The sequence below is a fragment of the Pseudopipra pipra genome, chromosome 2 (assembly GCF_036250125.1).
Source record: "Pseudopipra pipra isolate bDixPip1 chromosome 2, bDixPip1.hap1, whole genome shotgun sequence".
In the NCBI taxonomy this organism is placed as follows: Eukaryota; Metazoa; Chordata; class Aves; order Passeriformes; family Pipridae; genus Pseudopipra; species Pseudopipra pipra.
In genome coordinates this window covers 4,062,697-4,080,295 of record NC_087550.1, presented here as the reverse complement: position 1 = coordinate 4,080,295, position 17,599 = coordinate 4,062,697, and the positions used below count along the sequence as shown (strand labels likewise).

At 46.3% G+C, this 17,599-nt stretch overlaps 2 protein-coding genes across 2 annotated transcripts in view; one reads left to right on the top strand and one right to left on the bottom strand.

The window, feature by feature from the left end:
• CD80 (CD80 molecule) overlaps positions 1-10,480 on the top strand; it is a 26,583-nt gene extending 16,103 nt beyond the window's left edge. The window contains exons 5-7 of the mRNA XM_064643371.1: positions 1,119-1,244; positions 4,086-4,209; positions 6,036-10,480. Of these exons, the coding sequence (XP_064499441.1) occupies positions 1,119-1,244; positions 4,086-4,192 (233 nt within the window). The 3' untranslated portion in view covers positions 4,193-4,209; positions 6,036-10,480. The remainder of the gene's footprint in view (positions 1-1,118; positions 1,245-4,085; positions 4,210-6,035) is intronic.
• Positions 10,229-17,599, bottom strand: TIMMDC1 (translocase of inner mitochondrial membrane domain containing 1). The gene is made up of 7 exons (XM_064643365.1): positions 17,459-17,599; positions 17,184-17,349; positions 16,104-16,192; positions 14,251-14,318; positions 13,308-13,386; positions 11,804-11,914; positions 10,229-11,496 (listed from the first exon to the last, which is right to left on the bottom strand). The coding sequence occupies exons 1-7, from the start codon at positions 17,551-17,553 to the stop codon at positions 11,421-11,423; spliced, it is 684 nt and encodes a 227-aa protein (XP_064499435.1). The 5' UTR covers positions 17,554-17,599; the 3' UTR covers positions 10,229-11,420.

The window sequence follows — 17,599 nt, the reverse complement described above, 5'->3', positions numbered from 1 at the left end:
ACTAATGCCAGGAACCAGTGCTTTATGAATATTGGTTATTGCTGCATGTAGTGCATAATGTCCCTAGAGATGCTAATGGAAGAAGGTTATGAATATCATGCTACATAGAAAAGGAGAGCAACAAAAAAAAAGGCAATAATAGTAATACACTGTTGTCACACAGATTCTCAGAGGAGGGTGCAATCAACAGCGACACAGTCACAGCAGTCACAAACCCCTTGCTTTTTGATTTTTAAGATATAGAACCACTCCCATTATGGGATGATGTAATTGATCCTTTAGACAAGTCTTTCATGAGCAGACTTCCAGGCAGAATACAGCCTCTGGTAAACACAGGAGGCAAACCCTACAGTGGGGGGGAAAGATTGTACAGCAGATCAGGCCAGTGTCTTAGACGTGGAATGATGCTCAACTCTGCCAGATGCAGATGATGAAAAACTGAAGATCTCTTCACACAGCTCTGGGGGCCTACAGACATGCAGCAAGTCTGTCCCTCCTGCTGAATTAGGGTTGTCCTGTAGTGTACAGGAATGGCCTGGTATCTGCTCTTATATCCCAGCAGTGGAATGTCATCTCCTATGGTGAAAAGCCAAAGGCTCTGGATCCGCTGAAGCTGAACTCTGCCACAACACTGTTTTCCTGCCACACAGAAAAAACAAGTCTGTTCTAGCCCATTTAATGCATCGTTCTCCTTCACCTCTGAATCCAAAGGGAAGAGAATTAGGCATAAATCTGATGAAAACAGTATGGAAAACTGCAGGGTAGCTTTGAAAATGGAAATTTTCTAGCTGCAGACTCAGACCCTTCCACCAAGCCCAAATACTTCCTTTAAAACAGCGTATGTGTTTTCAAATATTGCCTGTCTCAGTTCTGTTCTGGACAAAACCCCAGCATTTCACACTCTGTGGATATGTTAAAAATTTCAGCACAGAGCAAATGCGGCAAAGTGGAAGAAATTAAGGCACCAGCTTTTCTCGTTTGTTTATCGAACAGGTCCATTTTCAGGCTGAATACCTGAGTTAGAACTTAGCCAGAGCCACCAAAATTCACGTATCTGCTCTTACGTGAAAATGACAATAAGTCGTTGTGTCCTTTACTTTTTATTTCTCCTGCCTCAGAAAAAACAAATGACTGTGTTGTTCCTCCTGTGCCTCCACCTTATAATGTCATTACTGCTTCAAGCATTGTTGTTATCACCTTCATTTTGGCAATCATCCTGGCAGCAAGATACCTCCCAAGGCGTGGTAAGTGTACCTCCTTTTTCAAGAAACTGTCTCTTACTGCTTATGTTTCTATTAAGATACACATTTATAGAAACTATACTGCCACATTAGGTATTTCTCTACCTTCTTCTCATTTCCTTTTTTTTTTTTTTTTTATTTCAGCACCCACTGTCACAAAATCTAAGTCTAGCTCGTGACTTTGCTACATTTTGTGTGCAGGCAGCACACTGAACTAGGGTTCAGGTTTGGGAATGAAAGGGTGATGGGGAGTTTTGCCAGCAGATCAGAATATTTCCAAAACCAGGGGTATACAGAAATGAAGATATTCACAGAGGTTCATTTTCGTGTATTAGGATGTGACCTAAGATGCCTTCAGATGCCAAGAGTTTTGGTGATCGTGATAGATACGGCTGAGCACTGAGAGTTTCAAAATTGGATCTCTCTCCACACCCTACTTAGACAATCCCTCAGATAGTCTCTGAGCCAAAGTAACAAAAATACACAGTGTTAGGGCCACAGAAAACACTTCAGCATAGCAGTGCCCCACTTTTAGGAGAACACCAATCAGGAGAATTGGATTTGTATTTTTTGTGTGGCCCAAAATGGCCCAGGTGAGGTGCCTGGTCCCACCCTATGAAGTCTTCAGTAACTCCAGCTGTGTCTCCAGGAGCTTTCCAAGGGGATCTCAAACACCTCAGGGTTAGCTGGCAACTAAGTAGATTTTTTTTTTCCCCTCAAAAAATCTCATCTGTTAGCTGTTGCTCCTAATCATGTCTAAGCTGACCTCACCAGAAAGCCCCTGAAGATGTGGGTAGACATCTAATGGATTTATAAAGGCAGCTAGGATTGAAAGTCAACAGCAGGAGATGTCTTATCCACACCCTGTTAGCAGCTTTGCAGAGCAGTCACGGAGAATGACAGCAGGCCTTGCAACATGTTATAAATACCACCACACCGAGTTCTGTCAGGGCACTGGGGAAGCTGTGTGGGGACAAGAATCCCACACTGAGAGGGCTCTGTGCTCAGGCCACTTAAACCGGGAGCCCCCAGTTCTGAGCACCCCAGCCCATCATGGTCACCACGGTACCCCCCTTTGGAAAAGGCTGTGTGCTGGACAGCAAGGACTCAGTTTGCTTACAGACACTTGTAAGTCTGTCATGCTTGTGTGTTCTGATACCTCTACTCAGACAAGTTCACTCCCAAGTCAGAGGTGTGGAGGTTGCATTACTATTTTTCTTTTCCCCTCCTCATCGACCACATCCCTTCAAAAACCAGCGTGACCATTGAGTCAGGCTGGGCTGATTTCCTTTTAGTGCTTTATCACAAAGAAAGGAAGCTTCTGGAAGGCAGTGACTCTTGGTTACACCTGTGCACCTCCTCATTTTCCACTCCTGTGCCCCTGTGACACCAGTGCTGGCTGTCCCCTGCTGTTCCCTGGGGCTGTGTCAACGGGAAAGCAACGAGCAGGCTGAAACCTAGAAAATCACATTTGATCACAGCCTGTGCTGTTAGCTGCATGTATAATGCACTTCTAATTATAGGAGAAAATGAACTGGAATTGAAGATTTGGCTCTAAACAAATATTGGCTGGAAATTAAAAGGTTCCTCACCATTAAATTAGCACGATTCCGGAGCATTCTGAGATAGTCTTTTATATAGGGACCAAATTGCTTTTAAAGCAGATGTAAAAAGCATACCCATGTGGTAGGATGCAATCACCTGCAACAGCATGGCACAGGGCTGCACAAACTGGAATTTCCCTTTCAGTCCTATTTGCATAATATGCACAGGGAGTGGATTTGCCAAGTCAGGTGGTGCTATTCGGTACAGCCACTTTCCAGCCCAAGTGTACACTGTAAGTAACTGAAGCCAGAGTTTCCATCCAACTTCCCAGTTTGTATAGTTGTCCCATTTCAGTATTGCTGGGCATTGCCACCTGTCTGGGAAGGGAAATATCTGTCCTAAGAGTGTATCCTGCTGGTGCTGCTGCAGGTCACCTTTCCAGGGCTCTTGTGGGAGCTCAGAGTAGGTCTGAGAGTACCTCTGTTGCTCTGGCCCATGGAAAGCTGAGTCAGGAGTTGCCTTGATGCTAAGAGTGGTTTCTGAGCTCAGAAGGCCATGCTTCAAAGAGCTGAAGTGTGGGAGGGAAGAATAGAAAGACAGAGCGAAACGGAAGTAAGAGTTCTCAGATGTGTGATTGTTGTGGTGACCAAAACGTGCAGATGCTTTGTTGAGGTTCAGAGCCTGTCTTTACAGTAATTAAGGAATGCAAACACAGAGCACCAAGATTAGAGGTCACTTAAAGAATGGCTTATGATTCATGTTGCATGATTTGTGCAAGTACAGTTTGCTGTGGTAGTAGAGATTCAACCTGAACAGTTAAAACAAAAGTCATTCATGAGATGCTGAGATATGTAGTGGACTTGTTTATTCTTGAGGTCCTTTTAAAGCACTGAAAGAGTTTGTTGGTTTTAACACCGGCATTCTTTCATTTGATAGGAAAACTGCATTTAGTGATGTGTAACTTTTATTTCCCTTCTAACTTATCTTAGCATGTAGCAACCTGTCTTTATGCCAGGCTGAGGTTCCATGCCTCTGCTAATGAGAACTGTTTTATCCATATGACACTATATTGATAATATTTATATATAACAGAGCTTTCTATCAGATCAGCCTATGGCCATGGGCCAAGCATATTAGGATGTACTGCAGGGGTGAGTCCTGCCAAATTAAAATAGAAGTAACTAGACCTAAGGGATCTCTTTAATTTCTTCTCTCCTTTCTTCCCACTCTCAGTTACACTTTGTTGAAGAAGACATTTGGAGTCATCACTTTTATGTCTTCTCTGATTCCAAATTTCAGTTTGTCCTCACTGTTGTAAGCCCCAGGATCCGGTGGAAGAGGGTATGAAGGAAGGTACGAAGCCACCTGTGAGCCTCAAAGTGACATCTGAAACATCATCTGTATGACCAGATTGCATTTGCAGGTAGTTTTCTTCACCACTCTTCTCTTGGCAAAATAGCTTCTCAAATACCACTGGATTCTCATGCCATGTTAGCTCACAACACCACGTGTGCCTTTTAATATGAGTGTGGGCTGTCTTTTAGGGTAAGTAACAGCAGTAGGGCCCTATTCCTAACCTGGACACGTTGTGTTTTCCAGTCAAGTAACCAGAGGAATGATGCTCACATTCCTTGTGGGGCATTGCTTTGTTCGGGTTATTTCAAATTTCTAGTGAAAATCTAGTGAAAAACATTAGAGGACTGAATTTGTTGGGCTGCTAAGCTGCTTTTTCCATTGAATGGGCCCTGTGTGTATGGTGTGTAAGTTTCTTTGGCATTCATTTCATTAATGAACATGAAATTTCTGGGACTAAATAGGGATGAAGAGAGACAGAGAGATGAAAGAAAAAGAACATTTGACAGCTTCGACTGTCAGTGTCTGCTCTGAACCTGTGCAAGGAAGCTGATTAATATCTGAGAGGTGGGCTTGCAGCACAGTCCTCCAGCTATCAGGATCTGCAGGGACATCCCCTGCTGCTGCCCTGCTCGTTTTATGGACTTCCCAACTGAGAACTGGGCAGTCTTTTAGTCCCTGTCCTTTTGGACTCATTTGTAAGTAGCTCATCACTACTACAGGTCCCACATGTGGCTTTGCCCCCTAGAAGTTACTTCTGGCTGATTCCCTGTGAGCCTGATCTGATACATAAACATGGGAAACATCACTGGTAATAGAAAAGAAGGGTTGACTAAATGGTGGTGAGGGAGGGGTGAACAAGAGAACAGCTCCAGCTTTCCCAGTAATACCAGCTATGCCAGTCCACTTCTGAGATATCTCCATTCCCTTCAGCAGCTGGAGGAATGGAAAAGCTTCCTCCCTAAGACTTGCCTAGGAAACACTCATATTTTAAAAGGAGTTACCTTCAACAACGAGGTGTTGCAAAAGATGGGCTGGGGAAGGCTCTGGCTTGCCAAAGTTTTATGATTACAAAGCATTATATTGGCTTTGGCTTGAAAGAAAGATTAGCAGGTAACTGTTCTTATTCACATCGTTATCCAGGTGATGGCATTTCCTGCTCTCACCGCAGCCACGGAATTGCCAGGGTAATGCCTCAGAGCAGCAGCTGTGGAGTCCTGCAAGTCACGAATTTGTCACGCTGTGTGCTGTGGTGATCTAAAAAGCTTAATAGTTCTGAGGTGGAAAGGAGGGGAAACTCTCATTCAGGCCACTCGTCTCATTTCCAAACCTGAACAGCCACTCATGTTTTCCTCCGGGGAAGGCCCTGCCCGGGACAGATACTAGAGCCTTGGTTAGCCTGAATTTTGGGGAGTTTTGTGATGGCAGTGGCAGGAGTTTACCTACTGAACAAACCCATTCTTCCACATTCCTCTATTTTGTTACAAAAGTTTGCCAGGCTTTTCCGTAGGTGGTGTTTCCCAGCTCCAGTGCCTGGGACAGGGATGGAAGCCGTGCTTCCTTGGTGGCCGACTGCCATCTCGGAACTGCAGGGTGTACTGAGCCACGTCCCGCTGCTGTTTAAATTGGGGAGCGCATTCATTAGCCATCCTCGCTCCGCAGAGGGGTAGCATCCCTGCACACTCCAAAGGTTTTGCAGGAAGCGCCGAGCCGGACCGTCGCTCGCAGTCCTGCCGCTCCGATTTCATGGAATAGGAGCCCTCTTGTGGAGGGCTGTCGCAGGTGTATACCCGTTTGTCGGCTCTGCAACGTTTCCGTTCGACGTTTAAGATTAAGAAGGGGCGGCAAAAAAAAAAAAAAATAAATCAGTAAATACTTTTTCTTTGAATCCCTCAGGTTTCTTACCCCGTGCATTCCGCACTGCAGACTCCGCCGTTCGTTGTACAGCAATGCTTGTGGCATTGACCCTTTGGCTCTCTGCAAGGGGATGGCAGCAGCAGAAAAACTCTGCTGCCACGACTGAAAACACGACTGACAACATAATCTCATGTGAATGAAGTCAAACAGAAGCTTTGGGGTGCTCTCGTTACAACGGGGTCACTGGAACCCCGGCCTGGGAGGACCCTCTGTGCTCCTGCAATGGGGCAGAAGAACGTCGTCGGCATCGACACACCAGTTCAAGGCTTTGGGAACCTCTGGCTTTGACGCTGCTTCTGTGGGAACCAGGGGCCTGCCTACCCCTTTAGCAACGCAGAGCTACCCCTTGGAACCCCCCGGACCCCAACACACAAGCTCAAGTCAGGCTGTGCCTCCATATTGTGACGGGGAGAAGCTAAAACTTCTTCTATATTCAGCCTCACACGAGTTCTTCATGCTGGAGGACTTTGGATTTGAACCTGACCATTACGGATGTATGTCACTTCCCCCCTAAAGAGGCAATAATGCTCACGTTTTTCATGAAAAAAACTTCACCTTGGAAGTGAGTCTCTCTGCCTCATGCTTATTTGCAGTGCTACGAGACTTTTTAGGGAACGATACACACTGACAGCACAGCTAACAGCCAACTAATATTGCTTACCCACAGCAGTGGCACAAGTTCTCGCAGCCTTTCTCTCCTGACAGGATGACCTTGCCAACCCAGCCAACACAGCCCCTCCATTAAATTGCTGTGTGAGGGCACACGTGTGCATACAAACGTACGAGCTTTTATGTGCATTCCTTCCTACCCACACCTGTAAAGCCCCACTGAAATTTGTGTTAAAGTCAGTGGTTATCTCGCATATCTACTGTAATGAAACGTAACTCAGGGCCTTGCTTCATAAACATAGGTCTGCTTGTGTTGGTACCTCTGCCTAGGGACACTTGTTAGGGGAGGCTCTGCAGATTCTTGAGAGTCTCTCACAGTAACCTAAGGACTGACTTTGCACTGAATGTTGCTGCTTTCTGCCAGTGTTCTCTCTACCCAGCCAGGACTTGAAGGATTTTCCCTACAGAATGCTAATACTGGATAGGACTCATCTGATCTGGCTGACATTCGTGCCTACCGTGTAGGAAAAATTGATTTCTCATTTTAAGGGGAAAGGAGGAAAAAGCCCCAACAAGCTTCCTAAGCAACTCTGCATACTAACCTAACTGAACTCTGCCCTGAGTTTTACAGGTATGTTTTTCCCTTCTGCTCTGCAAGCTGTACCCATTCCCTTGCTCTATGCATGTTATCAGGGCAGACCAAAGCCTGAAAGCACCTCCGTGGGATGTATTGTTGCCTGAGCTGTTTATCTTCCTAGGACACAGCAAGGACATATTCCATCCATTTCACTTTTTTTTCTAGAGGGTACATATTGTGAGAGAAACTGCTGGAGAAAATAGGAAGATTAAAGTGGTTTATGGAATATTGAGTTATGAGATCAAGTCACTAGTAAAAAATAAGGCACTGCTCCCCTTCTACTCCTGCAGAGTTGTTTTGTCCCATCTTTTTTTTTTTACTGCTTTCCCATTGTACAAAGTGTAATGGGAACTCCAGAACATTCTTACAGAGGAGTTTTTGACAGAGAAAAGGAGATAAGTTGGGTTATAAGGAAACAATACTCTGCACTTGTGTGTTCTGGTTGCAAACAGAACATAAGTGACAGAAATCAGAGTGTTTCCACGAGGCAGCCTGACCCTACTGCAGGACTTGGTGTATGGGCAATGGTGTCTCACACTTTTCAGGTTTCCTCTTCTTTCAGCCTATTCGTGTTCCTTCCAGCACAAACTACCAGCTTCTTGCATTCTGACCACCTCTTTTGGCATTCACTTCCACCTCTGCTCATTTCCAGCACCATCCTTCCCTCGAATCACAATGCAATTCCACCCTGCCAGCCACACCACAGCTCTGACAGGTTGTACCAGCACGTTTTCCCTCTGACTGTCCCATTCTCCACTTCTGCTCCTGACTGATGATTGTGCAGCCTCCTGGAGAAAGGTTTGTCTTTTGCACTGTGCCAAACCTTTCTACATCACCACAGACTCCAGTGACACTTTTGGTAACTCCTTCTAAAGGAAACCAAGTTTCACTGACAAACATGTCCACCACCAAGTTATTTTTACAGTCTTGATGGGCAGGTTGTTTGGTTTGTTTTTCCTTAAGCACTAATACCCTGAGTCCTGTTTTCTATTGCCTTATGCTGTATTCAGTGAATTGCACACAAATGGTTTCTGTGAGACCTTCTCAGCTTAATATCTGGGTCATTGTAGCAGGTGAGCTGCTCTGTTTATCATGGGTTTTTTGTACATAACATTTTTTTTAACTAATTAAAAAATTAATTGTAAACTCAGTTTCCTTTCCTCAGTAACAACAGATGTCTACCCACATGCTGAGAAGTGGTAGAGCCTTTCAGTTCTTCACGTGAGCCTCTGCCACTGTTTCACAGCTGCTAAAAACACACACTGTGTAGCTTCAAGGCAGGTGATGCAGGGGTTGACAAAGCTGTACCAGGTACAGCTGGTACCAAGCCACAGCTCTGTTTGGTGTGCTGGCAGCAGTGACAAAATGGCACTCAGGTCCCCAGCTCGTGACCTCACGTCTGTCAGTTTGCCAGGGATTAACTGAGCAGTGCAGCTACAGGCTGTCCTTCTCCCTCCAAGCAGGAGGTTCTCTGCAAAAGTAAAATGCAGGGGTAGGAGGTTCTCACCGTACCCCTGTTACCTGTGTCACCTACTCTGAAAGTGGAGGGACCATAACTTCAGTGCTGTGCTTTTCCTGGGGGTGGAGGGAGTGGGGCTGTGGAGAATCCCTTACATGTGTATTTAAAAAATAAGCTCTGAACCAGCTCCTCACTCCTCACTGTCTGTCAAAGTCAGACAGTGACTTTGAGGGTAAGAAATGAAGAAGTGCAAGGAACTAAATTCAGCGGGAAACTGAGAAACAAATGGCTGCTAATCCTGAGTGCAGCTGGAAGCCTCTGCCTCCCCGTGCTAAAGTGCAGCATAAGGACATGTAGCAGCCCTCCCTTCCTCCCTTGGAGAAAATCCACACAACTGCTACACCTTGGCTCTGCCTGCCCTCCCACAGGAGAACGTCCCTGCATCAATGGTCAGGCACAGGAAAATTAGTATTCTTTAGACATCACATCAAATACCACCAAATAGGAACAGAGACAGCAATGACACAGCTAATGTCACCAGAGTGCTGCACAGATAAGAGCGAGGGATACTGGGTGGGGATGTAACAGCAAAAAAATTAAAAAAAAAAAGAGAAAAGAGAAAAAGATAAGACATCACTGTGTAAGCACAATGGCAAAAAGGTGATTCAGAAAGGCCTGCTATTTCCTTTTTTGAGGGGGCAAAGGACAACAACACTACTGTCACCAGTGCATGCAGAGGCTAAAACAGGAAGAGGGAGAGACATATCCACACCTCTGCTTATTCAGATCCTTCACTTACACATAGAAAAGACCAGAGCTTGTTGATGACAACCCTGAAACAGAGGTATTTCTTCAATGGAAAAATGAACAACACTGGGATGTTTAAAAAATTAAATGCTCATTTCAGAAGTCAGAAAACACAACACCTTCTTGAAAGCAAACAGTGCCAAAAATCTGCTTTGGGTGGGTGGAATAAGCTCTCCGGGATCGACTGTTCATATTTCAATCAACACTAATTATCTGTAAAAGCATTCAACCAGAACAGACTTGACTACTCTTTTCCTGTGGGAAGTAGACCCAAACCCCCTGCCTGGATGTAATTCCCTTCAGTAGCAGAAAAATCTCCAACAAAAAAAGGGAACCAGAATCCTGGCATTCTGCTTCGAGGGAACAGTGATGGCCCTCCTGAGTAGAGACCATTTTACATTAACTACAGCCCTACCCACAGATAACAACTAACAGCTGATCTCTGATCAAAATAACAGACAGACCTGGCACTCTCCTGGCTATTGCCTTTATTACTGGATAGAGGGAACATCTGATACTGCCACCAGACTGTATTGCTCACTGGTGGGATCTCAGCTAGACCTCTTCTCATGGGATATCACTCAAGGATGCTTCTCTATACTTCTCTGTACTAACATGAAGTACATACTGTACTGACATAAAGAGCTTATGGACACAATCACCACTGCTATATGGCTTTATTGAGTGTCTTGAACCACATTTCCCCAAAAAGTCATCCCCCAATTTCCAACTTTCAAATGAAATTAGAGGCCTTTTTATTGTTAAAACTGTCCACAGTGCCAAATTTTCCACCATCACCACCAGAAATAAGTCATCTTTCCTGTGGCCCGCTCAGACTTATATTGAGGAACCCAAAACTTGCCTTTTTCAGGGCATTTCCATATCATTCCCTGCTCCTCCACCCTTCCTCAACATTGACTGAAAAATACCCCAAGTACTGTAGGAACCAAGGCCTGAGGAAACCACAGTCAGTAAGTTCTTCAGGTGCTGCCTGAAGACAGCTTGCACCAGAGCACAGTTAACTTTTGGAATCGGGGTACCTTTAGCACATAAACTATTCACAGGCCCCTTTACCTTGAATATTTCTACATTGCTGGTGGTTTGGACACTTTGAGCAGTGAAATGGGTCCTTAGACGAGGCTCTGGAGCTGCCCTCACTCCCTGCCAAACCCAGATGACACTTCCCAGTGTGCAAAGTCGCATTTCCACCTTCTCAGGTGGAACAGGCTTGGCCCTTCTGAGCTCCCATGCAGTGATGTGCATCCATGAGCAATGTTCTCAGCAAAAGGCTTTTCCACAGGATATGAGTGTGTCCACAGAAGAGCTCCACCATCCCTTGACTGAAGACTTTCATGAGCAGAATCAAAATGCTTTGTATCTGTAAGACCCCAGTCCCGAAGCCACAAGCTTAACTGGGAGTATTACTTTTAAAAAATATACACGAGTCCAAAGAGCTTGCCTAACCAAATTTTTCAGTCTTCACTTCTTAATACCTTGAGACAGCCTAAAGAGAGAATGCAGCACACATTTTCTCAGGAGATCCTTTTAATAAGGGAGGAAATAAAGATCTTGGCAAAAGTTTAAAAGGGCTTAAACACTTGCCAAGTTCCCTTATTTTCTCCCCTAAACTATCAGTAAAAGCACCTCTCGAGGAAAAGTGTGTGGCTTCTTCTCTTTACACTATCTCGAGGTATTAACTCTGCAAAAGTTCATTGGGCAAAACTTTTGGAGTCTTGTATATTTTTTAAAAGTAATAATCCCAGTTAAGGTTGTGGCTTTGGGACTGGGGTCTTACAGTAGCTTCTTACAACAGAGATCTGGGGAGGATTCAGTAGCTCCTAAAGTCTCTTGCTCAGTCCATCTTCAGCCCTCCCTGGGCGTTGTTTTCCGTTTGGCCCAAGACTTCAGTCACATTGAGCCTGGATTGCCTAAGGAGAGAAGAGAGAGTGCAAAGCAATTTTATGCCTGTATCCTCCTGACAAAGGCATGACTGCACAATTCCAGCTCCTGAAAAGTTCATTCTAGAACTGACACTGTCAGTGAGTAAGTCACACAACCAGTGTCATGGTCTTTTTTCCTCCAAAGCCTCCAGCTATCCCTCTTTCCTCTTTTTAACAGGGATGGAAAAAAGTTCTCAGACTGGTATGTGAAACACACTGACAACCAAGAGCAGGAGAACTGAGGAGCGTTGTGGAGCCTTTAAATGTTTGAACCACCCTTGGAGCTGCTCCTTACCACTCTGCCAGCTTCTGCTCATACAGCTCCCTGCGCTCGCGAGTCCTCTTCTCCTGCAAGGTCTCGCCAACCAAGCCATGCAATGCTATTAACAGGCCTCCTGCAGGGATCCTACAGGAGGAAGCAGAGAAGTCACGAGTCACCCAGGAGACACACAACAGCAACAACTCACTGGCATTGACAAAAGGAGCACAGCGGAGCCAGACATCACATCAGGGGAGCATCGCATTCCCCAAGACTCACACTGCACCACAGACTAAGCTACTCCTATTCCAGTGTGACCCACCAAGCACAGCCTCTCTTCAGCTTTGACTCACTGGAGCCCCTGTGATAACATATTTTGAATTTACTCATTGACAGGGCAAAGGGGTGGAAGAATTTAAGGTGCCCAAACAACTCCTGTAGAGCACTGCACCCATAATTCAGACAGTGACACCCTTCCATCCAGCTCTGGAGGTACTTGTGTTTTCATTGGTAAAGCTCCCTAGGCTGCTTCCAGGCATGGCCACAGCTGACACCATCCTGACAGTGACAAGTAGCACATATAAAGCTCATTCTCTTGTTCAGGCGGGTCCCCAGATTCCTTTCTGAGCATATTTACAAATCAGCACTTCGAGAAGAAATCCCAGCTCTGCTTGAAAAGTCAGACTTCTCCTCAGTTAAAGATCCTTGTCCTGATGGACAGAGCCCCTGAGAGAGAACCATAGATTTCCTCCATGCCCCAGGGAGCTTTAGGAGACTCATGACTGCAAGATGTACATGAAGAAGTGCCACTTTACAGCCTTGGGTTGTGCAGCCCAGCCACGCAGCTTCTCCCTCAGTGTTTCCCAACGGCTGCTGCTCCATATTTTGGCTTTGATGGAGCACATTTTGTAAAAAAGTTATTTTTACACAGACTCTTTACCTCGCAGTCCCTGGGTAAAGTCCTCTTCAAAAGGTGTCATCATGACATCTGACTCCCCTTGTCTGGATTCAGAGCTGCTACAGGAGCAGTTGCTGATGAAGCTGAGAAGGGAGCCCAGAAGCTACATCTTGCACTCCTGCCTTTACCCACAGACTACAGAGTTCCTTAAAACAGATATCCAGTGGTTCTGCACGCAAGCATTGGGCTCATCAGTGACCATGCCAAGGAAGGGGGACATGAGACATGTCTGTAACCCATCCACACAACTACTGTTAACTATTTAACAACAGTTAGTGTCTCCTCTAATAAACAAATAACAGCAAGTGAGATGCTGTACTGAGAGCACTGAGTTCTTACTACTGAGAAAGCAGCAAAACACAAATCAAGAAACAAAGAAGAAAAAACCCAACAGTTTAAAGGTTGGAAGAAAAGTGACCATCATGAGGTCCCAAGGGAGACACAGAAAATCCCTCAAGGCAAGAGAGGAAGGGAAGCTTCAGTAGCCCTACCTATGATTCAAGGCTTGGTATGTGCAGCCACAAACACTCTTAAAGAGCAGGTTTAAGTCTCCATCACCCAGCAGCAGCAGCCACAACTCACCCAAACGCTGTTCCGAACATGAAGCCGCCTGCCAGTCCCTGCAGGCCCAAGTGCATTCTGAAAAGGGCTCCTGTGAAGCCTAAAAAAAGAACAAACCCACTGAAACCAGAAGCCTCCCCTCCCCGGCCATCACGTAGGGAGCTGCTTTGCTGCATTTCTCTTCTCCATGAGCTGACATCTACTTTTAACAGAGCAGAAACCAAGTGCCATGGCCACTGGGAGAGACCCTCACCACACAGTCACCATGAACTCCGCACTGAAACATTTACAAAGCTCCTCCTGCTTCAGAAAGTCTGCCCAAGAAATGCTAAGAAGTATCTATGAAAGTAAAACTAAGCTCTCTCTAGGCTGGAGCATGATCCCTCCCCCCTTTTTTCTGTTCAACAGCAGCTAATAATAGTAGCTGCCATGTAAGGCAGAAAAGATTAGTAGAACACATATCCAACTGTAAAGGCAATAAAGCCTGTAAAACTGAACAAGCAGATCACTTACCCAGAGCCCTGTTGGCAAAAGCAGGCATGCAAAACTTAGCATGAAAAGGGCAGCTCATAAACAGGGCACTGAACTGCTATCAAGAGTGGAAATAAAAAACACTTCCCCTAATAAATAGGTGGTGATGAGAGCACGTTATGCACCAAGTGTTGCCTTTACCTCACACGAGCATTTTTCACCCAAAATACTCCAGCAAGTATTCTGAAGATGAACTAATAACCACAAATTAGTCTCAGCAGTGCATCAGTATCTCTGTTACAAATGAAGTCACACAGCAGGTAAACGATGGAGCAGAGTAACAATGGGAAGGCAGTGGAACAAGAAGCAAAACCCAGGAAGCACAGAAGGCAGAGATCCACTCAAACCCAAGAAATGTGGATACCTGCTTACTCCTTTCTGCTAAGACCCTTGCTCACAAGGAGGAAAGCACACAAGGTTACAGCTCTCTTACCTCCTGCTGCAGCAAAATTACTGACGGTGGTTTTATCACGGTACACAGACAGCCCCGTGCTCACCATGCTGCAAAGGAAAGGCACAGAAGAAGTCAGCAGCGGCACATGGAAAAAGAGAGGCAGCAAAATGCAGCCTGAAATAAAGCTGGATTTCATTAAGCCAACCCTCAGGTTGCCTCCAGCCTCCTGGCTGCCCGTCTGTTCAGAGCACACTCGCGCCAGCCACAAGCGCCCGTGACTTTCTGTGACTTTACTGAAGCAGCTGCACAGACACAGGCCAGGGAATACCAGAGTTCCCAGCCTGGATCTGGGATATTATTTCTTTTTTTTTTTTATCAAAGATTTTTTTCCATTGTACAGAACCACAGAATGGTTTGGGTTGGAAGGGACCTTAGAGATCATTTAGTTCCATCCCCCTGCCATGGGCAGGGACACCTTCCAATAGACCAGGTTGCTCAGAGCTCCATTCGGCCTTGCCCTGAACACCTCCAGGGATGGGACATCCACAGCCTCACTGTTCCAGTGCCTCACTGGAAAACATAATACAGTCAAGGATAAAAGAAACCGAGCAATGACAAAGCCCTGTCAGTCAGCCAGTCCTGGTGTAGGACCTTTACCCGCAGGAGCTGACCCGTGTGTCAGTAAGACCTTGCCTGATTTTCTTGGGTTTTAACTGTGAAACTTAAAATTTGCACGACTGCAGGACAAAACCTTCAGCTGGGGCTCTACAGAAACAATTAAGGTCGAGCAGCTCCTTTCAGAGCCTTTTCCAAAGGGGTGGTGGTGAAAAGGGGGCTGATCTGACTGCAGGGGAGACACCTGGTGGAGGACGTGGAGGTTACGTGTCAAATCCAAAGAAATCCAGGAAAATCCACAGAAACCAAAAGCTCCTGGAGAGAAGGCAAACTGTAGGCTAACTAAACCTAAAACCAGATACCAAACAAAAAGGAAAGATCGAGGAAGAAATTCAGAAAGGAATAAAAAATTAGGGAGACAAAAATATCAAATAACGACAGTCAACACTGCTGGTGTCTCAAAAGCAGAAGGGGACAGAACATACTTGCATACAGAGACAAAGCAGGCTTAGGATCACACACAAATTTACCATTTTGAACGTCAGGGAAAGAGATATTTGTAGTTGAAAAGGGCTCTACTTGGAAGAGCATTCTTAATTTGATGCTCTGTTGTCAGAAATGCACTGAAACATCCAAGGGAGAAAATGAGGGAAGTGGAACACTCTCTCTGCATGGGTTTTGTGTGTGCAGGGAAAATTTGAAGGCCTGAAAAGGTACATAGAACTGGTAGGTCTGATCTTCAGCGACTGCTTAAGAACATGACAACCATCTGCAAGAGTTTGAGGACAAAAACAAAGAATTGTGAGTAACATTAGTGCACACAAACTAGGAGTGATGGCAGAGATTGTGAGTAACGTTGGTGTATACAAACCAGAAGTAACAAGGCATAGCCACAAGGAGAAAAATTAATGTGGGATAGAAAGCTCTTCCAGAAACTGCCAACACACTATCACACTCTCCCAGAGAAAAACACACAAAAAGAGGTGAAACAAAAGCAGAAAGAAGCTGTCAAGGAAGGGAAGAACAGTATTCCAGCCAGCAACAGCATGGATTAGATGCAAGAACAGGGCTTTTAGGGTTTGGGTTGGTTCATGAGAAGATCTGAACTCTGGGATCATTCTAAAAGGTTAAACCCTCTTCATGTTCACGCCTGATCAATCAGACTCACGTTAGCACAACACTTGGAGCCTCAACCAGTCACCAGAGCTGTGAGTGCTGCCTCCTGATGCAGGAGCACAAAGCCAGCTCTCCTCCCACTGCCACCGGGAAACACTTACTTGAATATTGTGGCGAAAGTCGCGACTCTCCAGCTCCAGCGCCAGCCGTAGCGGATGAAACTGCGGAGGCCAGCACGATGTGCAGATTGCTAAGGTCAGAGAGAGGACAGGTTACACAAAAAACTAGAAACTAGTTCATTATTATGAGCTCAGAGAGTATTAATAATTAATGACCATCAATAAACAATAGTAAGTAAATAATAACCACCTGCATTAAATGTTAACAGACCCTCTGCAGTTTAATGCTGGCGCTTAAAAGTTTGAAAATGAGAGGATTTTTTAAAGATGTGATAAACAGAAGCTTCACGAAAATTAAAAATGTTGAAGTTAATACCGCAAAAGTAAATAAATTCTCAGTTGTGGTGTGAGACCTTAGCTCGGGTGCAGAGGAAAGCCAGGCACTGGTACTTTACAGGCTGCTATGTCAGGGGCAAACTCTAATTGAGAGTGATGAAAAATCAGATTTTACATCAGGCAGATTTTTAAAGGGGTTTTCTCCCTCTTGATCCAGGTAACCAACACTTTTAAAATCCAGATACATCGCACCTACAAAATGTCACACATGTTCTTTGTTGTGCTGTAGAAAAGAATTTTAAATGGTCTTAAAATGACTCCCATTATTAAGACAAAAGGGCTGTGAAGTCTCTTGCCAGCACACTAAAATTAAGAAGCAAAAAGGCCCTTCAAGACATACTAATCAGCCATTTAACAGAACAGGAAACTTTGTTATCAACTCTCCCTGTAACTTAAGGACACTTTCTTCTAAGTTAACTGTGCAGAATCTGGGTATCAGGGAAGACCTAACTTACAGCAGCTGATCAGGCAGGCTGCACACACTCAGACACAGCAAACACCTCGCTGTTTTTGCCGCAAAGTACCAAAATCGGGCACACACACGCACACACACACACGTCCTACAAACACAAGGCCACACGGCCTCCAGCGGGCTCCGGTGTCACCGCGAGCCGCGGGCTCCAAGGGCAACTTCCACACCCGGGGCCGTCCCAGGGCCGCGGCTCCCCGCGGTCCCGGAGCGGGGGCGATGCCCAGCGCTCCCCCCGCGGCTCCCCCGGGCCGTACCACGGCATCGGCGCGGTTCTGGAACAGCTCCCCGTGGCTGCGCTCGATGAAGGCCTTGCGGGCGCTGACGAAGGCGGGCAGCCCGCCGTACAGCCAGCCCACCAGGCCCGCCGTGAACGCCGCCTTGAAGAGGTTCACCGTCTCCTCCGGGAACCGCTGCAGCTCGCTGCAAGGGAAGGGCCGGGATGGGGCGGGAGGCACGGCGGGACCGCCGCGGCCCCGGCCCAGCCCGGCCCGGCCCGGCCCAGCCCATCCCGCCCCATCCCGGCGCTCACTCCCGCTGCCAGAGCTCGCGGAGCCGCTCCCAGCCGGTCTGCGGCGGCGGGACGGGGCGGCCGAAGCTGGGCTGAGCACCCCGACCCTCCGCCATGGCCGCACCGGCGGCACCGCGGCAGCGGCAGCGCCCCCTGCGCCCC

Excerpts from the sequence above, each read along its gene's own strand:
- TIMMDC1 (XM_064643365.1), bottom strand. The coding sequence starts at position 17,553 with ATGGCGGAGGGTCGGGGTGCTCAGCCCAGCTTCGGCCGCCCCGTCCCG. Across the intron at positions 14,319-16,103 it reads ACTTTCGCCACAATATTCAA|CATGGTGAGCACGGGGCTGT; the intron begins GTAAGTGTTTCC and ends TTTCCTTTGCAG. Across the intron at positions 11,915-13,307 it reads ATGTTCGGAACAGCGTTTGG|GATCCCTGCAGGAGGCCTGT; the intron begins GTGAGTTGTGGC and ends TTCCTCCTGTAG.